The sequence below is a fragment of the Giraffa tippelskirchi genome, chromosome 5, assembly GCF_054371585.1.
Source record: "Giraffa tippelskirchi isolate mGirTip1 chromosome 5, T2T-mGirTip1v1.2.pri, whole genome shotgun sequence".
NCBI classification, from domain to species: domain Eukaryota; kingdom Metazoa; phylum Chordata; class Mammalia; order Artiodactyla; family Giraffidae; genus Giraffa; species Giraffa tippelskirchi.
In genome coordinates, this window is record NC_137279.1 from 46,307,313 (window position 1) to 46,332,352 (window position 25,040).

Genomic DNA, 25,040 nt, shown 5'->3' on the forward strand with positions numbered 1-25,040 from the left:
TCCATTATAATAGTTTTAGCATTAGTTTCTAAAAATTACATTTTTATTTTCTTGATTTAATTTGATATCACCCAGCTATCCAATTACAGGCATACCTCATTTTATTATGCTTTGCTTTATTGTGCTTCAAAGATACTGCATTGAAGGTTTGTAGCAACCCTTGGTCAATGAGGTTTATCAGTGTCATTTGTTCAACAGCATTTGCTCACTTCATGTCTCTGTGTCACATTTTAGTAATTCCTGCAATATTTCAAACCCCCCACCAACAAAAAGATTATGATTTACTGAAGGCTCTGATGATGGTTAGCATTTTTGAGAAATAAAGTATTTTTAAATTAAGTACATTCTTTTTTTAGACATAATGCTATTGCACACTTAATAGACTACAGTATAGTGTAAACGTAACTTTTATATGCACTGGGAAACCAAAAAATTGGTGTGACTCGCTTTATTGCAGTATTCACTTTATTGTGGTGGTTTGAAACTGAACCTATAATATCACTGAAGTATTCGTGTCATATTTGCTTTTTCATTTTTGAGCAATCATGTTAAACATTCTGTGGCAGTAAGAGATAGGATTTCATGTTCAACATAATCTATTCACAGTTAACATTCTGAGTACTTTACTATGTTTCATTGCTATGATAGATGCAAAATAGAGCATAAGGATAATCTCAGCCTTCAAGATGCTTGTAATTAAGCTGGTTGGAGAAGGAAGAGTGGAGGGTACACATATGACCAAAGGAGGTTAAATCAGAGCAAACACATATTTTTCAAAGATAATCATTTGTATTATTGATAAGCACAATAATAATTCAGAAATGGGAAAAATCAATATTGAGCATCAGGAGAAAATTTCCCAGAGGACAGGGAATACTAAGAATTTATATTGTCAGAGAACTAAGACAGACCCTTCAAATGAAAGAAATCACACTAATAATGGAATTAAGCTGGACATTAACATACTGTATATGGCTCGTGAAAGAAGGTGGAAATTTTTGGTTTGGCCAAAAAGTTCGTTCATTTAGTCAACCCAATACCTTGCATGAGGAAGGTAAAAAAACAGAGGATGCAAATTAATCCAAGGCAATTCATAATGTTGAAGTCAATTTCAAACCATGTCCTAGAGAGCCTCTTCAGTATTTTTAGTAGAGGAGCATTGTGATAAGAGAGTAGTTCTAGGAAAATTAGCCTGAGAAGAAAGAATCCTATGAACAGAAAATAAATTACAGATAAATGAGAGAAATGGAATTAAGAAGACACGATCAAAGGAAGCTGTGTTGCCAGTAAGAATGAAAAGGAAAAAGTCTAGTAAATATTTATCAGGGAAAGAGATATTATATTGATCTAATGTGCCAAATGAAGAAAAAGAATGAATTTATATGGTTTCAAGTTTTCTAGACTAGGTGATTACAAATTATGGTATTTTCTTTGACCACAGTAGATAATGAGCTGGTTTTGCTTTGCAGGAAATAATGAGATAAGAGTTCTGACTTTGCATTTGAGAGGACAATGAAATATCTGAGTGAAGATGTCCTACAGACAGTTAAAAATTTAATTTGGGACTTAAGTTGGAGAGAATAGCTGATGGTAAAGAGTTTTGAAAATACAATGTGGGCATCTTCCACAGTGAATAAGTTAACTGACATACTAGAAGAAAAGAGCTTTTAAGAGATACCCACAGTAACAGAACTGAGGGTTATGAGAAAAGGAGCTGAGTGGAAAGCTCTTCAAAAAAAAAAGAAAAATTGAAGAGGAAGAAAAAGTTCCATATTACCCAACCAAACTGCAGATCCAAAGCAATCCCTATCAAAATTCCAATGATGTTTTTCACAGAAATAGAACAAACTATCCTAAAATTTGTATCCAACTGCAGAAGATCCCCCACAGCCAAAGGAGTCTTGAGAAAGAACAACAAAGCTGGAAGCATCATACTCCCTGATTTCAAACTATATTGCAAAGCAATAATCAAAACAGTATGATATACATATAAAAAGACACATGGATCAGTGGAGTAAAATAGAAATCTCCAGAAATAAACTCACACATATACAGGCACTTAATTTATGACAAAGTAGCCAAGAATATCGGAGAAGGCAATGGCACCCCACTCCAGTACTCTTGCCTGGAAAATCCCATGGACGGAGGAGCCTGGTAGGCTGTAGTCTGTGGGGTCGCTAAGAGTCAGACATGACTGAGCGACTTCACTTCACTTTTCCTGTTCATGCACTGGAGAAGGAAATGGCAACCCACTCCAGTATTCTTGCCTGGAGAATCCCAGGGATGGCGGAGCCTGGTGGGCTGCCGTCTATGGGGTCGCACAGAGTCGGACACGACTGAAGCGACTTAGCAGCAGCAGTAGCAGCAGCCAAGAATATACAGTGTGGGAAAGCACATTCTCTTCAATAAACAGTGTTGGGAAAATTGGACCTGTGAAAGAATGATATTAGACCACTATCTAACACCATACACAAAAATTAACTCCAAATGGAATAGAGACTTCAACGTAAGCCCTAAAACCATAAAACTCCTAGAAAAAAATATAGGTGGTAAGCTCCTATGTGTGAGTCTTTGCAATATTTTTTTATTTGACACCAACAAAATCAAAAATAAACAAGTGAAACTACCTCAAACAAAAAAGCTTCTGCCAGCAAAGGAAACCCACAATAAAAGGAAAAGGCAACCTACAGTATGAGAGAAAATATTTGCAAATTATATATCTGATAAGGGGTTAATATCAAAATACATAAAGAACTCATACAACTCAATATCAAAAAGGAAGAAAAATCCAGTTTTAAAGTGGAACTAATTAGACATTTTTGCCAAGAAGACATACAGATGGCCAACAAGTACATGAAAGGGTCTTCAGTATGACTAATTATCAGAGAAATACAAATCAAAACCACAGTGAGATATCACCTCACACCTGTTGGAATGGCTGTTACCAAAAAGATAAGAGGTAAATGTTGGTGAGCATGTAAAGAAAAGGAAACCCTTGTGCACTGTAGGTGAGAATGTAAATTTATGTAGCCATTATGGAAAACAGTTATGGAGGTTTCTGAAAATATTAAATAGAACCTACCATGTGATTCAACTATTCCATTCCTGTGTACTATCTAAAGAAAACAAAAACACGAACTTGAAAAGATAAATGCACCCCCATGTTCATTGCGAACAAAGCTAGTGGAGGTGACGAAATTTCAGCTGAGCTATTTCAAATCCTAAAAACGGATACTGTGAAAGTGCTGCACTCAATATGTCAGCAAATTTGGAAAATTCAGCAGTGGCCATAGGACTGGAAAATGTCAGTTTTCATTTCAATCCCAAAGAAGGGCAATGCCAAAGAATGTTCAAACTACCACACAATTTCACTCATTCACACACTATCAAGGTAACACTCAAAATCCTCCAAGCTAGGCTGAACAGTACATGAACTGTGAACTTCCAGATGGTCAAGCTGGATTTAGAAAAAGCAGAGGAACCAGAGATCAAATTGTTAACATCCATTGGATCACAGAAAAAACAAGAGAATTCCAGAAAAACATCTACTTCTGCTTCATTAACTATGCCAAAGCATTTGACTATTTGGATCACAACAAACAGTGGAAAATTCTGAAAGAGATGGGAATACCAGACACCTGACCTGCCTCCTGAGAAAACTGTATGCAGATCAAGAAGCAACAATTAGAACTGTACATGGAACAACAGACTGGTTTCAAATTGGGAAAGGAGTACCTGAAGGCTGTATATTGTCACCCTGCTTATTTAACTGATATGCAGAGTACATCATGAGAAATGCTGGGCTGGATGAAGCACAAGCTGGAATGAAGATTGCCAGGAGAAATATCAATAAGCTCAGATATGCATATGATACCACCCTTATGGTAGAAAGCAAAGAAGAACTAAAGAGCCTCTTGATGAAATTGAAAAAGGAGAGTGAAAAAGTTGGCTTAAAGCTCAACATTCAGAAAACTAAGATCATGGCATCCAGTCCCATCACTTCATGGCAGATAGATGGGGAAACAGTGGAAACAGTGGCTGACTTTATTTTTCTGGGCTCCAAAATCACTGCAGATGGTGACTGCAGCCATGAAATTAAAAGATGCTTACTCCTTGGAAGGAAAGTTATAACCAACCTAGATAGCATATTAAAAAACAGAGACATTACTTTGCAAACAAAGGTCCATCTAGTCAAGGCTATGGTTTTTCCAGTAGTCATGTATGAATGTGAGAGTGGACTATAAAGAAAGCTGAGCGCCAAAGAATTGATGCTTTTGAACTGTGGTGTTGGAGAAGACTCTTGAAAGTCCCGTGGACTGCAAGGAGATCCAACCAGTCCATCCTAAAGGAGATCAGTTCTGGGTGTTCATTGGAAGGACTGATGTTGAAGCTGAAACTCCAATACTTTGGCCACCTGATGTGAAGAGCTGACTCATTGGAAAAGACGCTGATGCTGGGAAAGATTGAGGGCAGGAGAAGAAGGGGACGACAGAGGATGAGATGGTTGGATGGCATCATTGACTTGATGGACATAGGTTTGGGTGGACTTCGGGAGTTGGTGATGGACAGGGAGGCCTGCCGTGCTGCAGTCCATCGGGTTGCAAAGCGTTGGACACGACTGAGCGACTGAAATGAACTGAACTGAAAATTACTGCAGATGGTGACTGCAGCCTGAAATTAAATGATATTTGTTCCTTGGAAGAAAAGCTATGACCAACCTAGACAGCATATTAAAAAGCAAGGATGTTACTTTACCGACAAATGTCCATCTAGTCAAAGCTATGTTTTTTCCAGTAGTCATGTATGGATGTCAGAGTTGGACCATAAAGAAAGCTGAGAACCGAAGAATTGATGCTTTTGAACTGTGGTGTTGGAGGAGACTCTTGAGAGTCCCTTGGACTACAAGGAGATCAAACCAGTCCATCCTAAAGGAAATCAATCCTGAATATTCATTGAAAGGACTGATGCTGAAGCTGAAGCTCCAATACTTTGGCCACCTGATGTAAAGAACTGACTCACTGGAAAAGACCCTAATGCTGGGAAAGGTTGAAGGCAGGAGAAGAAAGGGTTGACAAAGGATGAAATGGTTGGATAGCATCACCGACTTGATGGACATGAGTTTGAGCAAGCTCCAGGAGTTGGTGATGGACAGGGAAGCCTGGCGTGCTGCAGTCCATCAGGTTGCAAAGCGTTGGACATGACTGAGCAACTGAACTTAACTGAACTAAATGTTCACTGCAGCATTATTTACAATTGCTGAGATATGGAACAAATGTAAGTGTCCAAGGGTGGATGAATTGTTATAGCAAATGTGGTATATGTACAGTGGAATATTATCTGGCCATAAAAAGAAGGATATCTTGCTACTTGAAACAATATCAATGGACCTTGAGAACATTATGCTAGAGAGTCTACTTTGGTTTGAGTCCAAATTTTGCCACTAGTAACTATCTAGTCTTAAGCAAATAGCAGTCTTTTAAAGTTTATTTATCTGTAAACTAAGTCAGTAAAACCTATCTTTATTCTGAGGATTATATGATGTATCTGGGTAAAAATCTCTAATTTTGCTGGGCACATAGCAAGGACTCAAAAAATTGAGTTCTTTTCCTCTCTCTTCTCCCACATTAAGATAGATGAAATCACATATTAATGTTTATTTAGTTATATACTATCTCATTCCAAGCAATATGCTAAATTATGAGAGATAAAATACCCAGGGATAAACCTAAGGAGGCAAAAGACTTGTACTCTGAAAACTATAAGATGCTGATTAAAGAAACTGAAGATGATACAGATAGAAAGATATACCATGTTCTCGGATTGGAAGGATCAATACTGCCAAAATGATTATACTACCCAAAGCAATCTACAGATTCAAAACAATCATTATCAAATTACCAATTGTAATTTTCACAGAACTAGAACAAAAAAAAATCTTAAAATTTCTATGAAAACACAAAAGGCCTCAAGTAATCAAAGTAATCCTAAGAAAGAAAAATGGAGCTGGAGAAACCAGGATCCTTGACTTCAGACTAAACTATGAAGCTTCAGTCATCAAAACAGTTTGGCACAAAAATAGAAATATAGGTCAATGGGACAGGATAGAAAGCCCAGAAGTAAACCCAAATCCATGGTCAATTAATCTGTGACAAAGGGGGCAAAAATATACATTGGAGAAAAGACAGTCCCTTCAATAAGTGGTACTGGGAAAACTGAACTGCTACATGTAGAAGAATAAAATTAGGACATTCTTTAACACCACATATAAAATTAAATTCAAAATGGATTAAAAGCCTAAATGTAAGACTGGATACTATAAAACTCATAGATGAAAACACAGGCAGAACTCTCTGACATAAATCACAGCCATATCTTTTTGGATCATCCCCTAGAGTGATAAAAATAAAAACAAAAATAAGCAAATGGGGCCTAATTAAACTTAAAAGCTTTTGCCCAGCAAAACAAACCATAGACAAAATGAAAAGACAATCTATGGACTGGGAGAAAATATCTGCAAACAATGCTACTGACAGGTGATTAATTTCCAAAATATACAAACAGCTCATATAGCTCAATATCAAAAAACAAATAACCCAATCAAAAGAATGGGCCAAAGATCTAAATAGACATTTCTCCACACAGAGATGACCAAAAGGCACGTGAAAAAATATCCAACATTGTTAATTATCATAAAAATGCAAATCAAAACTACAATGAAGTATCACCTCACATCCATCAGAATGGCCATTACCAAAAAGTCTACAGAGAATAAATGCTAGGGCTTCCCTGGTGGCTCAACTGGTAAAGAATCCGCCTGCAATGTGGGAGACTTGGGTTTGATCCCTGGGTTGAGAAGATCCCTTGGAGAAGGGAACAGCTACCCACTCCAGTATTCTGGCCTGGAGAATTTCATGGACTATATAGTCCATGGGCTCTCAGGGAGTCGGACACAGCTGAGCGACTTTCACTTTCACAGAAAGGATGTGGAGAAAAGGGAACCCTCCTACACTGTTGTAGATAGGTAAATTGGTACAGCCACTATGGAGAACAGTATGGAAGTTTCTTAAAAAACTAAATATAGAGCTACCATATGATCAAGGGATCCCACTCCTGGGCATATATCTGGAGGAAACTATAATCTGAAAAGATATGTGCACTTCAGTGTTCACTGCATCACTATTTACAATAGCTAGGACATGGAAGTAACCTAAATGTCTATCAACAGATGAATGGATAAAGAAGATGTTTTATACACACACACAAACACACAGTGGAATATTACTCAGCCACAAAAATGAAGGAAATAATGCCATTTGCCGAAACATGGATGGACCTAGAGATTACCATACTAAGTAAAATAAGCAAGACAGAGAAAGACAAATATCATATAATACCACTTATATGTGGAATCTTAAAAAAAGACAAAAATGAATTTATTCACAAAACAGAAATAGACTCACAGACATAGAAAACAAATTTATGGTTACCAAAGGGAAAAAAGACAGGAGGGATAAATTAGAAGGTTGGGTTAGCATATAGAGACTACTGTATATAATATAGATAACCAACAAGGATCTATCGTTTAGCAGAGGGAACTATACTCAGTATTTTATAATAACCTATAAGGGAAAAGAATCTGAAAAAGAATAGATAAATGTGTAACTGAATCACTTTGCTTTACACTTGAAATTAACACAACCTTGTAAATCAACTATACTGTACTTCAATTTAAAAAAAAAATCAAAAAAATAAAGCTAATGAAATTAGTGAAGTTGTCCACTGAAGGGAACAAAATGCTTAGCAATTCTTCCACATCAGTTTACCCACTGTGATTTTGCAGTGAAATTATCAACAGAACAAAGAAGGGAGTATACGTTTAAATATATTTCATTCATAATTCCCATTCATTACAGTGGAGATTTTTCCCTGTAAAATGGAAGGCAATATTCAGTTTGATTAAAATTTCTTTTGGTAGTAATAAAATTACTAACTATCTTGAAACAAAAAATAAAAAATAAAATGACACCTTAACTAAGATTATATATGATTTGGTTACCATAGAGATGGGACAGAGTCTTTTATATATTGTATTTAATCTAATCTTTAATATTTTTCTTTATTGCAGTTTCTGTAACCTAACCACTATATTTGCAATAGAGACCTTTGGAGTGATTGGCAGGTAATGACTGGTGCCTAATTAGGCTTTAATGCAGGAACTTGTAAAAGATACAGAAAAGGAAACACAGCTCTCCCATCTTTTCCTGGGACCTTTATACTTCTGTCCTATATGTGACATCCTAAATGTTATATGTATCCAAGGATACAGCAGGAAGGAATTCCTGGGAATTGTTACTGCACCTCAGGTCCCCTTATGCTCATCCTCCTCAACAGCCATTGTCTTCCCAATCAAAAGTGAATTTCAACTCCACCTAAGGGCACATGGTAGACTGCAGCAGTAGGGACAGGAGGGAGGCAGTGGCTGTGCCTGCAATGACCCTGGGTCAGCCCTTGACCACCAGTCATCATTCCCATGCATACAGGAAACAGGTAGGAAAAGCATTTCCCTGGACTCAGCTTTAGTTTCCTTTGAGGGCAGAGTAAAAAGTCTTAACACAAAAGTTGGGACTGCAGATGATTCTGCTTCTCTGTCCTGTTTTTGTTTTCTGTTTTGGAAAACATTGAACAAGTCAGTTCAGTTGAGTCACTCAGTCATGTCCGACTCTTTGCAACCCCATGAATTGCAGTACACCAGGCCTCCTCCCTGTCCATCACCAACTCCCGGAGTTTACCCAAACTCATGTCCATCGAGCCGGTGATGACATCCAGCCATCTCATCCTCTGTCGTCCCCTTCTCCTCCTGTCCCCAATCCTTCCAAGCATCAGAGTCTTTTCCAGTGAGTCAACTCTTCACATGAGGTGGCCAAAGTATTGGAGTTTCAGCTTCAACATCAGTCCTTACAATGAAGACTCAGGACTGATCTCCTTTAGGATGGACTGGTTGGATCTCCTTGCACTCCAAGGGACTCTCAAGAGTCTTCTGCAACACCACAGTTCAAAAGCATCAATTCTTCGGCGCTTAGCTTTCTGTATAGTCCAGCTCTCACATCCATACATGACTCTTGGAAAAATCATAGCCTTGACTAGACGGACCTTTGTTGGCAAGGTAATGTCTCTGCTTTTTAATATGCTGTCTAGGTTGGTCATAACTTTCCTTCCAAGAAGCAAGCATCTTTTAATTTCATGGCTGCAGTCACCATCTGCAGTGATTTTGGAGCCCAAAAAAATAAAAGTCTGACACTGTTTCCACTGTTTCCCCATCCATTTCCCATGAAGTGATGGGACCAGATGCCATGATCTTAGTTTTCTGAATGTTGAGCTTTAGGCCAACTTTTTCACTCTCCTCTCTCACTTTCATCAAGAGGCTTTTTAGTTACTCTCTGCCTTCTACCATAAGGGTGGTGTCATCTGCATATCTGACGTTATTGATATTTCTCCTGGCAATCTTGATTCCAGCTTGTGCTTCTTCCAGCCCAGCGTTTCTCATGATGTACTCTGCATATCAGTTAAATAAGCAGGGTGATAATATACAGCCTTGATCTACTCCTTTTCCTATTTGGAACCAGTCTGTTGTTCCATGTCCAGTTCTAACTGTTGCTTCCTGACCTGCATACAGGTTTCTCAAGAGACAGTTTAGATAGTCTGATATTCCCATCTCTTTCAGAATTTTCCACAGTTTATTGTGATCCACACAGTCAAAGGCTTTGGCATAGTCAATAAAGCAGAAATAGATGTTTTTCTGGAACTCTCTTGCTTTTTCGATGATCCAGCAGATGTTGGCTATTTGATCTCTGGTTCCTCTGCCTTTTCTAAAACCAGCTTGAACATCTGGAAGTTCACAGTTCACGTATTGCTGAAGCCTGGCTTGGAGAATTTTGAGCATTACTTTACTAATGTGTGAGATGAGTGCAATTGTGCGGTAGTTTGAGCCTGCTTTGGCTTTGCCTTTCTTTGGGATTGGGATGAAAACTGACCTTTTCCAGTCCTGTGGCCACTGCTGAGTTTTCCAAATTTGTGGACCATTAACAATTAAGTTACTTATGGCCCTATTTTAAATATTACTGACTCCTTAATTTTTTGTGCTAATGGGATGTTAATGGTGTGAATAATCTGTAAATGAGATAAGTTGTGCCTGTTTCTAATAATCAGTAACGGTGGGAAATATGTATAGCCTTTTTGCAGCAACTTCTCTTTCTCATTAGATCTATACATTTGATTTAGATGAATATTAAGAACATACATCCACCCAAGTATCCACCAACAGAAGGGGGAGGGAGTTGACGAGTTAGGGAGGAGAGGAAAGAGTAAAGGGAGATCTCACCTACTAAGGGATCTCACCTATTTGCCCAGCTCATCTCCCAGGAGATGAATTTCAGCAACCAGAGAATATGGTGCAACACAGGGATAGTCCTTTAGTTTAGTGACTACAGTTCAGTCTCTGTCATGCCTGAGCCCTGAAGGGTACAAAGGCAGAGCAGAGGTTAGCTGGTGGTAAGAGAGCCCTTTTCATGAGCAAACCAGTGACTGGAGATCAGTTTGTAGGAGACAAAGATCTTACTGTTTCTTTGCTTTCTGGCCCAATTCTCAACCACCTCAAGTTTTCCACTGTGTCCTTTGGAGTTGCCACAATTTAACCAGCAAATTCACCTAAGTCCTGTCCTCTGAGCTCTGTCTGTGCCACAGAGCACCATCACTACTCGCAGATCATGATTCTTCTGAAAAACAAAATTTTAGAACACTTATCCTTTGAGGTTCATGGCATCTGCTGTACTCTTGTCCTCTCTCTCCTCACTGCTGCACCCTCTCCAAACTCCCCTTCATTCAGTGCCATCCTGTTTTCACCTCTATGGTAAGCGCCCCTCATCGTGGCCTTTCATAATCCTTGATGTCCCCTTCCTGTACCGCACTTTAGCCATCCTCTCCCAATGTCATGTCTTAGGCATGATCAATACTATCATAACTTCTCTGCTTACTAAAGCAGCAATTCAGACAGCTTATTCTCAGACATTCCCAGTTTGCTAATTCAGCTACACCCACTAGAGCTCTTCTTCATCTTCATTGGGACCTTAACCTCTACATTTTTTTTTTCTTTTAGTGAAGGCATGTAGTATATATATATATATTTTTGGTTGCAGGACGCAAAATCTTTAGTTGTAGCCTGCAAACTCTTAGTTGTGGCATGTGGGATCCAGTTCCCTGACCAGAGATAGAACCCAGATCCCCTGCATTGGGAGCATGGAGTCTTAGCTACTGGACCACCAGGGAAGTCCCTTCACCTCTACTTCTAACCTCTTCCTTTTTATTTCCTATTTTCTTACATTTCAGACAAGGCCTACTGTTTTAATAACTACTTTCTAGTACTCTGTTACATTTCTAGAATGCGGTGCCCCCTCTTGACAAGCCCTGAACTACCTACTTTTTTTGCAGTGACATCTGATCAGCCAAGTAAAGAAAGTTACATAACAGGGCAAATTGATCACCAACTTTATATAAGTTGCCAACACTACCTGAAAATCTTTCTTTCTCTGATCAACCAAAGTTTCCACTCTCTGTAACAACTACTTCAACACTGAAGTAACACTGATGTGCTCAGTCTTGTCCAACTCTGTGCAGCCCCAAGGGCTCTCTTACCACCAGCTAACCTCTGCTCTGCCTTTGTACCCTTCAGGGCTCAGGCATGACAGAGACTGAACTGTAGTCACTAAACTAAAGGACTATCCCTGTGTTGCACCATATTCTCTGATGAACCCTCCAGGTTCATCTGTCCATGGGATTCTCCAGGCAAGAATAGTGGGTTGCCATTTCCTACCCCAGGTGATCTTCCGGACTCAGGAATTGAACCCGAAGTCCCTTATGTCTCCTGCACTGGCATGTGGGTTCTTTACCACTAGCACCACCTGGGAAGCCCCATTTCCCTATATTTCATGCCTATTTTGCTAACCCATCCATCCTGCTTTCTATCTTATCACTCCACCCATTACTTCTCATTAGAATCACTTTGACCTGCACTAAATCTGTTGGGCACTTTCTGACATATTCTGTCTCTGTTGAAATTCTCACTTGCTCATGCATTGTTCTCCTGACCTCAGTGAGCACCTTCATGGCCATTATTTTGAACTCTTTATCAGGTAAATTACCTACCTCCATTTCATGAAGGTCTGCTTCTAACGTTTTTATCCTGTACTTTTGTTTGGAAATTATTTCTCTGTTTCTTCATTTTCCTTGATTTTTCTGTGTTAGTTTCTATGCAATAGATAAAACAGCCACTTCTCCTAGGCAAGAAAGAGTGGTCTTATGTAGGAGATGGAACTTACTGTTTGGCCCAGCCCTAGCAGTTGTCTTTTAAACCCTGGTGATTGCCCAAGCTGCCTTCTTAGTTCTTAGCATTCCCCAGTAGTTGAGAGTGTACCAAGACCTGTCAGTGTCCCAGAGAGAGGATCTCAGTCAGAACCTAGATGCAGACTGGCTGGAAGCTGGACCCGAAAGCAGCAGCTTTCAAAGTATGCAAGTGGACTACTTTTGGAAAAAGACTGGAGGATGGGCCTTGCTTTCTCTTCCCTCTGTGCTGAGCCCTGAGAGAATAACCAGTTAAGAATAGTTTCTCTGTGGGACTGGTGAACTTAAGCTCTGCTGCCTACCAGAGCCAGGTGATCAAGTGGTGTGTGCCCCTGAGGAACAGCCATGGAAGCTGGGGCATCAGAAGAATGCACAGCATCATTTCAGAGATATCATCATTTCAGGTGACCTGGGGAGAGGCAGCAGGAGGGCACCTGCTAGCTTCCCCAGTCTCTGGGGAGGCCCCTAGATTAGTGCTGTATTAGGAGCCTAGCCCTCAGATGGCACCTTCTAGGGTAAGCAACTAGCTCATTGGAAAAGATCCTGATGCTGGGAAGGATTGAAGGCAAAAGGAGAAGAGGGCAGCAGAGGAAGAGATGGTTGGATGGCATCACCAGTTCAACAGACATGAACTTGGGCGAACTCTGGGAGATGGCGAGGAACAGGGAGGCCTGGCCTGCTGCAGTCCATGGGGTCTCAAAGAGTTGGACACAACTTAGCAACTGAATAACAACAACTCTTCCGTGGAAAGATTGGGAAATGAGCATTTTAGTCTGCTGGTTCTGTGCTGGGGTGGAGAGGGGGTGATGGATAATGAGAGAGGGGGTTAGCTCTTGGTCCTGAGAACCAAGAGTTCTCAGGAACCCATTTGTTTGCTCTACCCTTGTGGGTTTCCTGGATGAAGCCCAGTTGGCTTTCAAAGCTAGGTGTTTGAGGGTCCCATCCCTCAGGTGGAAGTTTTAAAAGTTGAGGTACCAAATATTAGATACAAACCTCTTAGGGAGAAGTTAAGAGTTGTGAGTTCCCCTCCATTGTATATTGCTTTGCTAGGATGGGGTTTTGGGTGGGATGGTGCCTCAGTTTCTCCCTACCCATTTTTATGTGGTTAGGTTTTTCTCATTCACCCAACGTGTAGGCATTGCTCAGTGAATTTCCGGTTTTCTTTTGGAGGGAATTGTTCTACATATAGCTGTAGGACAGGTATGTCTGTGGGAGGATGTAAGTTCAGGAGCTTCCTTTGTCACCATCTTGAACTGGAACTGGCCTACACTAAATCTGACAGACACTGCTCAGTCCACATTATATTTGAGTGTTCATTAGAGTTGACTTTCCCTTTGGCTGCCATATTGCTCTATAGGTTTCCCTAGCCTTCTGTAGCCATTCTCTTTCTTTCTAGTAAAGAACCTTAACCTTCCTTAGGGAGGGCTCAGTCCTGGTTTTCTGAGCTGCTTACTCGGACAAGCTCATCCATACCCATGATTTCAGTTAGCATCTATAAATACACAACTCCCAAATCATATCTCTAACCCCACCCAGGGCCATATATCCCACTGTCTACTTAACCTCTTCTCTTGGATATTTCAAAGACTGGTCAGACTGCACATGTCCAAAAATGAACTCATGATCTTATCACTCATTCCCTTACCCCATTGTCTGTCTTACTCTAAAACTAACTCATCAAGGTAATTGCATTCAGCTCTATGGATCGTCATTGCACAGTTCCCAGAGAATTCATTCACATAGGCTATAATGTGAATGCTGCCCTCTGGAGTTGAACAATATGGCGACCCTATTTTTCCAATGTCCCCTCTCTCAGGAAACAGCAGCTCCAACTGCACAAGCCAGACACCTAACAGTCAAAACTGAAAACACAAAACCTAGGTTCATACTCATCTCTCTCTCTCTCCCTCTCTCTCTCCTCCAGCTCATCCAGTCACTGACTCTCATTCATTTAACCTCTTAAATTGCCATTAAATGAATCCACTTCTTACCAAACCCATCACCACTACTCACTTCACTTTAATTCAAGTTACTATTATCTCTGATCTGAATTATTGCAGTAGATTCCTAATGCTAATTTTAGTAGCTTAAAACTTTTAAGTTTCTTTCCTTAAAATGGGGACTTCTTAACATGACCTACAAAACCTTTTCTGACCTAGCTGCTACCTACTACTCCAATCTCATCTTGCATCACATTCCCTTCATTTTCTCAGCTCCAGACCTACCAACCTTCTTTCAATCCCCAGCCTTCTCCATACTCTGTTCCACAACAGGAGCTCTGCACCCACTATTTTCTCTTTCTGGAATCTCTTCCTTCCCCACCTCACCTATTTAACTTTACCAAATCCACTTCCATTTAATTCTTCAAAGTTTAGAACAATTACCTTTTCCATGTGGGGGCATTTCTTGACCAATTCACCAGGTTTAAATCCTACTATAGTAAGCTTTCATTGCATTACCTCTTCTACTTTGTTTTTATTAGAAGTTCAATTTTGTATTTATTTTCTCATTATCTGATTAATGGTTATATCCCCACTAAAATGTAAGCTCTCTAAGGGTGAAGACTATGTCTGCTTTTACCCATTATTGTTTTACCAGAACCCAGCAGAGTGTGTGGCATATATCAGATCATTTACTAATTAGTTAAATAATTTCTAAGAAGGAAATGATTCACTGGAGCTAGATTAAGCTTGTATCCACAGAGGAGGAAGATCAGACTAACAAGGCTGGGGACTTGGAAAAAGTGTGAAATGGCAAACAAATAATTATGATTTAAAAGGGAACTAAAAACTAAAGTCAGGTACCAGGACACAAAGTGGAAAACAGCACAATGTTTGGCTTAAGAAATAAATCTACTCTGATGGGAGACACATGAGGTGAAGAGGCAAGCGGTCTGGATCCCAGCTGAAAGTAGCATCTGTTAAGTGTACACACACACACACACACACACACACACACACACACACACCTGGCTGACCCTCTTGTACCTCAAATTCAATATGCCCAAAAGTAAGCCAACCATATTCACAAATACCCTCTAAAGTGTTCTTACCTGTGAATTTCCTATGTCAGTGAATGGTGCTACCATCCTCAGAGTTACCTCATCCCCAAATTTAGGAGATATCCTTTATTCTAACACATTTCTCAAACCTCACATCTTAATCACCAAGATTACCCAGTCTAACTTCTAAATATACCTTAGATCTATCCATTTCTCCCCATTTTTACAGGCACTAATCAATTAACATCCTCACCATATTTGGTTATTATAAAAACCTCATAAATGGTTTTCTCCCTCCATATTCATGCATCCCACTCATCTATTCTTCACACTACAATCAGAATCAGCCTTCAAAAATGAGAACTCTGTATCACATGTCTGAAACTCCCTCTTGCCTTTATACTAAAGTCCACCCTCTGTAGCTTGATAAAAGCTGTCCTTTGCACCTTGAACAACCTATGATTCTTCATCCCTAATTACTGAGCATTAGCACCTAAATTTCAGTCACACTGAACTAGTTTTAGTTCCAGAATGTCTGGGGCTGATCTTAAGGTTTTCTTATGCTTCCATGCCTTTGTAATGCATCTCCCTTAGCCTAAAATATTATGCCCACCCTTAGTCTCCTTCTCCACTCTCTAGCATTTTTATCTAACTCATACTAATACTCCTAGTCCTAGTCATATCTAGCTAACTCTCACCTATCTCAGTTCAAAAGACACCTCCACTGGAAGGCCTTCCTGACACCTGACTCCCACAGCATTTTATACATCCTTCTCTCATCCTGTTCATCAATCACACGGTCTATCTTCCTCTCTGGTCAGCCTCAAACACTAAGAGGTAAACAGAGGGGAGACAAGATGTCTTATAAATCTTATTCATCACTGACAGACAACAATGGCATAGCAGCTAGCCATTCAAAAATTATTTGACTAAATTAACAACCAAAATGAGCAACAATTTCTAATGACTTTTCTTCTTATTTCAGTCCAAATGCTTACACGGTTGCAGCTTTCCTCTTTCTCCTGATGCTACTGTTCTTCAGTATTCTCGTTTTGAGCTACTTCCATTATATGAGGATTTATAGAAAACATATTTATGAACCACTGCACAAATCTGAAAGAAAAAAAAAGAAAAATTAAGAGAAATGAAAGTCTATTTACTATGAATGTAGAAGTATGTATATATACTTACATTGAGAGTGTATTTTGACCAAGAAATATTAAGTATAAGCTCATAGTATTATCAAATTCAAAATCTGAAAATTGTTCTCAAATTACCCCAAACAGAAATATTTTAATATATAATGTGTGCTATTAAATTAATCCTTAATGTGTTCACTTTTATCTTAAGATAGTCTATATAGTCTTAAATGGCTTTAAAAAAAAAATTCTTTTATAGTTGTGTTCTCTTGCTCTCACCTAGCTTCCGTGATTCAGCATTGTGATTTTGAAATTAATCCATGTTTTTGCATGAATCTATAATTTATTTCTTTTTATTGCTAAGTGTTCTGTTGTACTGTTGGTTAACTTATTGGTTAACATTTGAGATTTTTTCTAGGTTTAGACTCTTAGAAATAAAACTGCTATGAATAGTTTTTTATAGGTCTTTGTGTGGACATAGATTTTAATTTTTCTTGGGGAAACACTTAGGAAATGGTTCATTCATATGGTAATGTCTTTTTCAGAAACTGACAAACTGTATTCTAAGTTTTGTTTTTTGTCAGAATAAATGAGAGTTTTAGTTTTTTAAAATGTTAAAACTTTAAAAACTGCCTAAATTTGGCTATTACACTCCTTCCTAAGAATGAAAATAAATTTTTGAAAGTATATAAATGTGTCAAATATTATTTTGCATAAAACTTTTCATATGAACCTTATAAGGCTGTAGTTAATTTATGTATAAAAGATTTAATAAGTATGTGAATTTAAATAGTCTGTCAAAGATATATATGAAATATAACTTATAATATTGAAAATAGGAAGCTAATGCTCTAAGTCTTAATTTTAAGTTTTCAAATTTTATTCTGATGCTCAAAATAAGCTTCTTAAGTTGTCCAAATGTGACCATAGCTTTCTAAACAATTAATATTTGAAGGATGAAGATCCAACTAGAGGAGAATGAGCAAGAGATTGTGTGTGTGTGTGTGTGTGTGTGTGTGTGTGTGTGTGCGCGCGCGCTTAAAAGGAGACACATGTTGTGCTGAGCTTTAGCTGTGCAGGGTCCACCCGGGGGGGAGGTACCCTAGTCCATGTTCTTCATTCCCTCCTTGGACTTTAATTTCATAAACTGGTTCCTTTCCCCTCACCAAATAGGCGGGAAAGTTTTGCCTTATGTTATTGTGGAGGCTAGCTAGACAAGCCTGAGAGCCATAGCACAGACATCAGGAATGGAAGATAAGGAGCAAGATGGGACTTGCTATTTGATTTGATGGGACAAATCAAAGCTATTTCCACATATAGAATTTCTCATTTTACTAAGATCAGGAACAAGACAGGGATACCTGCTGTTCATTACTGTTTTGAAGGTTCTTATATTACAAAAGGAAAATAAAATAACCATTACAAATACGAGGGGAAAGGAGATAATTAATTTCAATAATTAATTATATGCCTAGGAAACCCAAAATTAGGAACAAGAATTCCTAGAATAAGACCACTGGATGGCTCAATATGAGATAAATATTTAAAATACAATACCTTTTCTCTATAATATTTATATAACAGTTTAACAGTTAGCAATAGAAATAATAAAAATTATTCATTGTGGTGACAAGTTCAGTTCAGTTCAGTCGCTCAGTCGTGTCCAACTCTTTGCGACCCCATGAACTGCAGCACACTAGGCCTCCCTGTCCATCACCAACTCCTGAAGTCCACCCAAACCCATGTCCATTGAGTCGGTGATGCCATCCAACCATCTCATCCTTTGTCATCCTCTTCTCCTGCCCTCAATCTTTCCCAGCATCAGGGTCTTTTCCAGTGAGTCAGCTCTTCGCATCAGGTGGCCAAAGTATTGAAGTTTCAGCTTCAACATCAGTCCTTCCAATGAACACCCAGGACACTCCTAAAGGAGATCACTCCTTTAGGATGGCCTGGTTGGATCTCCTTGCAGTCCAAAGGACTCTCAAGAGTCTTCTCCAACACCACAGTTCAAAAGCATCAATTCTTCTGTGCTCAGCTTTCCTTATAGTCCAACTCTCACATCCATACATGACCACTGGAAAAACCATAGGCTTGACTAGATGGACCTTGTTGGCAAAGTAATGTCTGCTTTTGAATATGCTGTCTATTTAACATGAAAGGTATATGCCATACATGAAAAACATCTTTAAAAGCTTTATTGAAAGGGGTTTTGAAACAAGATCTGATAGAAACGTTTGATGGAAAAAAGAAAGAAAATGATCCAATTTAAAATGAGCAAAAGATATAGTCATTTCATAGACGAGCATATTCAAATAGCCAATAAACATATTAAAAACATTTTTTTACTGTGTACTATGTGCCAGAAACTGTCCCAATGATTTATCTAATACTCTTCAATAATACTATGCAATGGGAACTATTATTATCCCATTATAGAGACAAAGAAACTGGCACAGAGAGGGTAAATAATTTTTCTAAGGTCACACAGCTGGTAAGTGAAGTCTCAGGCAGACTGGCTCCAAATCAGGTGCTTATCTACCAAGGATGCTCAATCACACCAGCAGTCAGAAAGATATAAACAAAAGTTACAATGAGGTTACTTTTCTTGCCTGATGGCAAAAACTCAGAAGGGTGACACTCTTGGGAAGGAATGAGAATCAGGGATGAGAAAAAAAAATTCTTCTGCATTTCTGAAGGAAAAGTGAATTTTTAAAGCTTTTTTGGAAAACAATCTAGCAAGATCAATTAAAAATATTAATCCTCTTGGACCCACTCTTAGAAATTAGAAGTTTATCCATGAGCTAGGAGGACCAACATATACATACAATCAAATAGTTTTATAAGCATGCTGTGCTTAGTTGCTCAGTCATGTCTGACTCTTTGCAACCCCGTGGACTGTAGCTCACCAGGCTCCTCTGTCCATGGGGATTCTCCAGGCAAGAATACTGGAGTAGGTTGCCATGCCCTCCTCAGTTTTATATACATCTATGTATACACACACACACACACACACACACACACACACACCCATACACAGAATTATATATATATGTGTATATATATATATATATATACACACACACACACATTTACAGAATGCTAGAGGGAGAATTAATGTCTATCAGCAGGCAAACGGTTGAATAAATGATTGTTCAGTGACCATGCTGATCAGTGTGTTGATTTAGAAGATTTTCCGCATGATTTCGTTAAATGAGAAAAGCAAGCAGCAGGGAAGTCTATACAGTATATATACATTATATAAATGAAACAAAAGTTCTGATATGAGAACACAGGAAAATCTATGGAAAGATACACAGCATTTTGTGTACATCATGTGCATATGTATATCTGTACACTGTGGGAAGGGGAGAAGGGATGTATCAAGAGATGCAGAGAGGGAAGATATAAAAACTGTCGAAACTGGGGAAGAAGGAAAACAATAGAAAAATAGCATGGAAATTTTTCTCTTTATGTAAAATGATGTGTCTGCATAAAGACAAATGAAAGAATGACTGTCAACAAACTAAGACCTGGTGCAGCCAAATAAATAAAAATAAATATTAAAAAAAGAGAGACATGGAGATTGGAGATGGGGGCATGCTGAGAGAGTAGCTAAGCTCACAAAGGGCAAAGGGAGTGTTTCGAGTAAGAGGTGAAATGAACCAGTAGTTTGAGCCCTCACTAGGAGGTGTTGTGATGTGCTTAATGAAGAGCGCCTGCCTCTCCCCACACCTGTAGTTTGTTCAACTGGGTTAGAAGGAGAGGAAGGCCACAGTGAGGAAGAGAAACAAAGCAGCTGGGTACACCAAAAGAGAATTTTGGAACTTTGTCCACAACCTGAGGACAGTCATGCACACAGCATTTACTGTCACTCAACACTGCCTGGCAATTCAACACTATTTCCCTAGTATAATGTTTGTATTCCCTATTTAATACCTTCTCTCTCTTTAAATTCCCTATATCCCACCCCTCCCCAACTCTCCAGTGATCATCTTGCTTCTTATTCATTGAGAAAATTAAAACAAATCAGAAAAGAACTGCCCTCATTTGTCTTCTATACCTTCCACACCATAATATGCACCTTATATGCTGTCAGTACAGATAAAGCATCGCTACTACTAAAGGCCAACCCCTCATTTATGCATTGGATCTCTTCCCCTTCTTACTTCACCCATAGAAATCCCCCCTCTCCTACACTATCATTTTCTCTCTTTTTACATACAAGTGTACTTTGGTATTTGACATCATGGATGTCTAAAAGGCATCTCCAACTTAAAATGACCAAACCTTAAGTCTTGATTTCCCTCTTCCTCACCTGATCTTCCCAATTATCATATCTTATAAATGGCACCATGATCCACACAATTTTTGAAGTCAAATCTAGAAGTTATCCTAGAGTATTCTCTCTCTAACAAACTTAACATCCAATCCATTAGCAAGTACTGTAGACTCTACTTCCAAAATATTCAAAATTAATTTCTTAAATGTTCCTCACTACCCCCAATATCCAAGCCACCTTTTGGCATGCACTTGTGGAATAGCTTCCTAATTGGTTGAAACAATTAGCTTTGCTGTTACCTTTGTCTCCTGATATTTGTAGGGCTGATTTTTTGTCATTCAGATCTGAGCTTAATCAATCTGATTTTGGTATTGACCCTGGTGATGTCCAGATGGTCACTACCAAAATCAGATTGATTATATCCTTTGAAGCTAAAGATGGAGAAGCTCTATACAGTCAGCAAAAACAAGACCAGGAGCTGACTGTGGCTCAGATCATGAACTCCTTATTGCCAAATTCAGACTGAAATTGAAGAAAGTAGGGAAAACCACTAGACCTTTCAGGTATGACCTAAATCAAATCCCTTATGATTATACAGTGGAAGTGACAAATAGATTCAAGGGGTTAGATCTGATAGAGTGCCTGAAAAACTATGGACAGAGGTTCATGATATTGTACAGGAGGCAGAGATCAAGACCATCCCCAAGAAAAAGAAATGCAAAAAGGCAAAATGGTTGTCTGAGGAGGCCTTACAAATAGCTGAGAAAACAAGAGAAGTGAAAGGCAAAGGAGAAAAGGAAAGAGAGACCTATTTGAATGCAGAGTTACAAAGAATAGCAAGAAGAGATAAGAAAGCCTTCCTCAGCGATCAATGCAAAGACATAGAGGAAAACAATAAAATGGGAAAGACTAGAGATCTCTTCAAGAAAATGAGAGATACCAAGGGAACATTTCATGCAAAGATGGGCGCAATAAAGGACAGAAATGGTATGGACCTAACAGAAGCAGAAGGTATTAAGAAGAGGTGGCAAGAATACACAGAAGAACTATACAAAAAAGATCTTCATGACCCAAATAACCACAATGGTGTGCTCACCCAGAGCCAGACATGCTGGAATGCGAAGTCAAGTGGGCCTTAGGAAGCATCACTACAAACAAAGCTAGTGGAAGTGATGGAATTCCAGTTGAGCTATTTCAAATCCTCAAAGATGATGCTGTGAAAGCGCTGCACTCAATATGCCAGCAAATTTGGAAAACTCAGCAGTGGCCACAGGACTGGAAAAGGTCTGTTTTCATTCCAATCCCAAAGAAAGGCAATGCCAAAGAATGCTCAAAGTACCATACAATTGCACTCATCTCACATGCTAGCAAAGTAATGCTCAAAATTCTCCAAGTCAGGCTTCAACAGTATGTGAACCGTGAACTTCCAGATGTTCAAGCTGGATTTAGAAAAGGCAGAGGAACCAGAGATCAAATTGCCAACATCTGCTGGATCATCTAGAAAGCACAAGAGTTCCAGAAAAACATCTATTTTTGCTTTATTGACTATGCCAAAGCCTTTGACTGTGTGGATCACAACAAACTATGGAAAATTCTGAAAGAGATGGGAATACCAGGCCACCTGACCTGCCTCCTGAGAAATCTGTATGAAGGTCAAGAAGCAACAGTTAGAACTGGACATGGAACAACAGACTGGTTCCAAATCGGGAAAGGTGTACCTCAAGACTGTATATTGTCACCCTGTTTATTCAACTTATATGCAGAGTACATCATGTGAAATGCCGGGCTGGATGAAACACAAGTTGGAATGAAGATTGCCAGGAGAAATATCAATAACCTCAGATATGCAGATGACACCACCCTTACGGTAGAAAGCAAAGAGAAACTAAAGAGCCTCTTGATGAAAGTGAAAAGAGGAGAGTGAAAAAGTTGGCTTAAAGCTCAACATTCAGAAAACTAAGATCATGGCTTCTGGTCCCATCACTTCATGGCAAATAGATGGGGAAATAATGGAAACAGTGAGAGACTTTATTTTCTTGGGCTCCAAAATCACTGCAGATGGTGACTGCAGCCATGAAATTAAAAGATGCTTGTTTCTTGGAAGAAAAACTATGACCAACCTAGACAGCATATTAAAAAGCAGAGACATTACTTTGCCAATAAAAGTCCATCTAGTCAAAGCTATGGTTTTTCCAGTGGTCATGTATGGATGTGAGAGTTGAACTATAAAGAAAGCTGAGTGCCAAAGAATTGATGCTTTTGAACTGTGGTGTTGGAGAATACTCTTGAGAGTCCCTTGGACTCCAAGGACATAAAGGAAATCAGTCCTGAATATTCATTGGAAGGACTGATGCTGAAGCTGAAGCTCCAATACTTTGGCCACCTGATGTGAAGAACTGAGTCACTGGAAAAGACCCTGATGCTGGGAAAGATTGAAGGCGGGAGGGAAAAGGGATGACGGAAGTTGAGATGTTTGGATGGCATCACCGACTGGATGGACATGAGTTTGAGTAAGCTCTGGGAGTTGGTGATGGACAGGAAGGGAAGCCTGGCTTGCTGCAGTCCATAGGGTTGCAGAGTTGGACAGGACTGTGCAACTGCACTGAACTCAACTCGAGCTTAAACCTCAGCAGCTTACAGAGACCTTCCCACTGCAGCCAATTTAAGGTTACTCTAAATCACTTCATCCTATTTTAACTCTCTACAAAACATATTTTGCTCCTCCTCCCTATTGTTTACTCCATACTCCCCAGGGCCTACATCACTGCCTGGCAAAGGGCAGATACACAACAAATAAGTTTTGAATGAATGCAAAAGCACCTACTGTGTCCCAGTGTTGTGCTAATCTATGAGCACTGTGCTGTCTTCCCATTTCAGCAGGATAGTTTCATAAAATGCAAAATTCCACATTAAAAATTAACTGGATGCATGTTATACCCCTTCTCCTGCCAGTAACCCACCTTCCTCTATTTTTCTCCCCTTGCAAAATAAAAACTAATAGTGAGGAGGGACTTGGAAAACAGGGTCATCAATGTGGTCTTTTGCCACATTCGTAAGGCTTCATTGACCTCAACGCGACAGAAACCAATCGCAGCAGTAAGGGATAAAAGAAGCAGATGGACAACCTCTCGGCCCACAAGGACGGATGGCCAGGCTAGGGCGCACACCGCAAGCACTTCATGCTGGGAGCTGTAGTCTCCGGGTTAGGCTTGGCCAGCAGGACCCGGCCCCCGCAGCATGCTGGGAACTGTAGTCGACGGCTGGCAACGCACCGCAAGGAAGGACAGCAGTTGAGACTCCGCCTCTGCGCTTCCTCATTGCATTCTGGGAATTGTAGTCTTTCTGGGAGCGCGCTCCTAGCTGGCGGAAAAGCACCAAAGGCTGCGCCATCTTAGGTACGAGTGCGGCAGTGGAGGCTAGAGCGCAGGCGGGCCCGGCCCCGCCGGCCCCGCCCCCGGGAGCCCGGCGCCCGCCCCTTGCTCGGGCCCCGCCTTCCCCCACGTGTCTGCCTCCGGGGGAGGGGCCTGAGCCGGAGCGGGCCGTCCGCGGTCGGACCCCGTAGGAGCAGAGGGTCCAGTCGGCGGCGCCCGGGAGCGACTAGCTTCCCGATGCTTCCGCCCTGGCTCCCGCGGGCCGGGCTGTGAGCTTAGGGCTCGGCTCCGGCCCCCTGAGGCGTCAGCGTGGTTGAGAACGGCTTCGGCCCCGCGGAACGGAGCGGCTGGAGCGTGAGGCGGCGGCCGCCGGGAGAAGGATGGGGGCTAACCAGTTAGTGGTGCTCAACGTGTACGACATGGTGAGTACGGCCCCGGCGCCCGAGTCCGGCCCCGGCCGGCATTCTCTCGCTGGTGGGTTCGGACCCGGCCCCTCGCGTTTCCAGCCTGGCGTCGCCGCCTCCCGCTTGGTTCACCGGGGTTGGGGGAGGGGAGTATTATTTTTTTAATCCCTGCAAACGTCTACGCGCCTGTTAGCTTTTCCCGGTCTGCCCCGGGGCTTTGGCTAAGACCCGGTTCGCCTCGAACCTCCCTCGTGCCCCGACTTGGCCCGGACCCTGGCGTGGGCCCGACCTTCTGGCCGACGAGCAGTGTCCTTTCTGCGAAGCTTGGGTCGCGGGTCGGACTCCCCACTCCATCACCGGAACTCCGGGGCAGCCCCGCTTCTTCCACCCCAATTGCCCGCTCTGCCGAAGCAGCCCGTCTTCAAAAACTCCCAAGCCCCTCCAAGTCCAGAA

The 25,040-nt window shown here is 40.5% G+C and overlaps 2 protein-coding genes and 1 long non-coding RNA gene across 35 annotated transcripts in view; 2 read left to right on the forward strand and 1 right to left on the reverse strand.

Annotated features, from left to right (window-relative positions):
• The window catches only part of CATSPERE (catsper channel auxiliary subunit epsilon), a 140,138-nt gene extending 122,912 nt beyond the window's left edge, over positions 1-17,226 (forward strand). For all 31 annotated transcript variants that reach the window (XM_081486821.1, XM_081486822.1, XM_081486814.1 and 28 more), the window contains 2 exons: positions 8,126-8,179; positions 16,380-17,226. In XM_081486821.1, the coding sequence (XP_081342947.1) occupies positions 8,126-8,179; positions 16,380-16,533 (208 nt within the window). In that variant the 3' untranslated portion in view covers positions 16,534-17,226. The remainder of the gene's footprint in view (positions 1-8,125; positions 8,180-16,379) is intronic.
• Positions 100-24,473, reverse strand: LOC145505105 (uncharacterized). 2 transcript variants are annotated; one of them, XR_014052843.1, is made up of 6 exons: positions 24,085-24,473; positions 16,393-16,507; positions 12,199-12,329; positions 10,616-10,772; positions 10,396-10,511; positions 100-240 (listed from the first exon to the last, which is right to left on the reverse strand). It is a non-coding gene; the product is annotated as an uncharacterized LOC145505105 (long non-coding RNA). The 2 variants fall into 2 exon arrangements; XR_014052844.1 differs by lacking the exon at positions 100-240 and having other exon boundaries at positions 10,445-10,511; positions 23,938-24,276.
• The window catches only part of DESI2 (desumoylating isopeptidase 2), a 47,582-nt gene continuing 46,890 nt past the window's right edge, over positions 24,349-25,040 (forward strand). For both annotated transcript variants that reach the window (XM_081486844.1, XM_081486853.1), the window contains exon 1: positions 24,349-24,605. In XM_081486844.1, the coding sequence (XP_081342970.1) occupies positions 24,564-24,605 (42 nt within the window). In that variant the 5' untranslated portion in view covers positions 24,349-24,563. The remainder of the gene's footprint in view (positions 24,606-25,040) is intronic.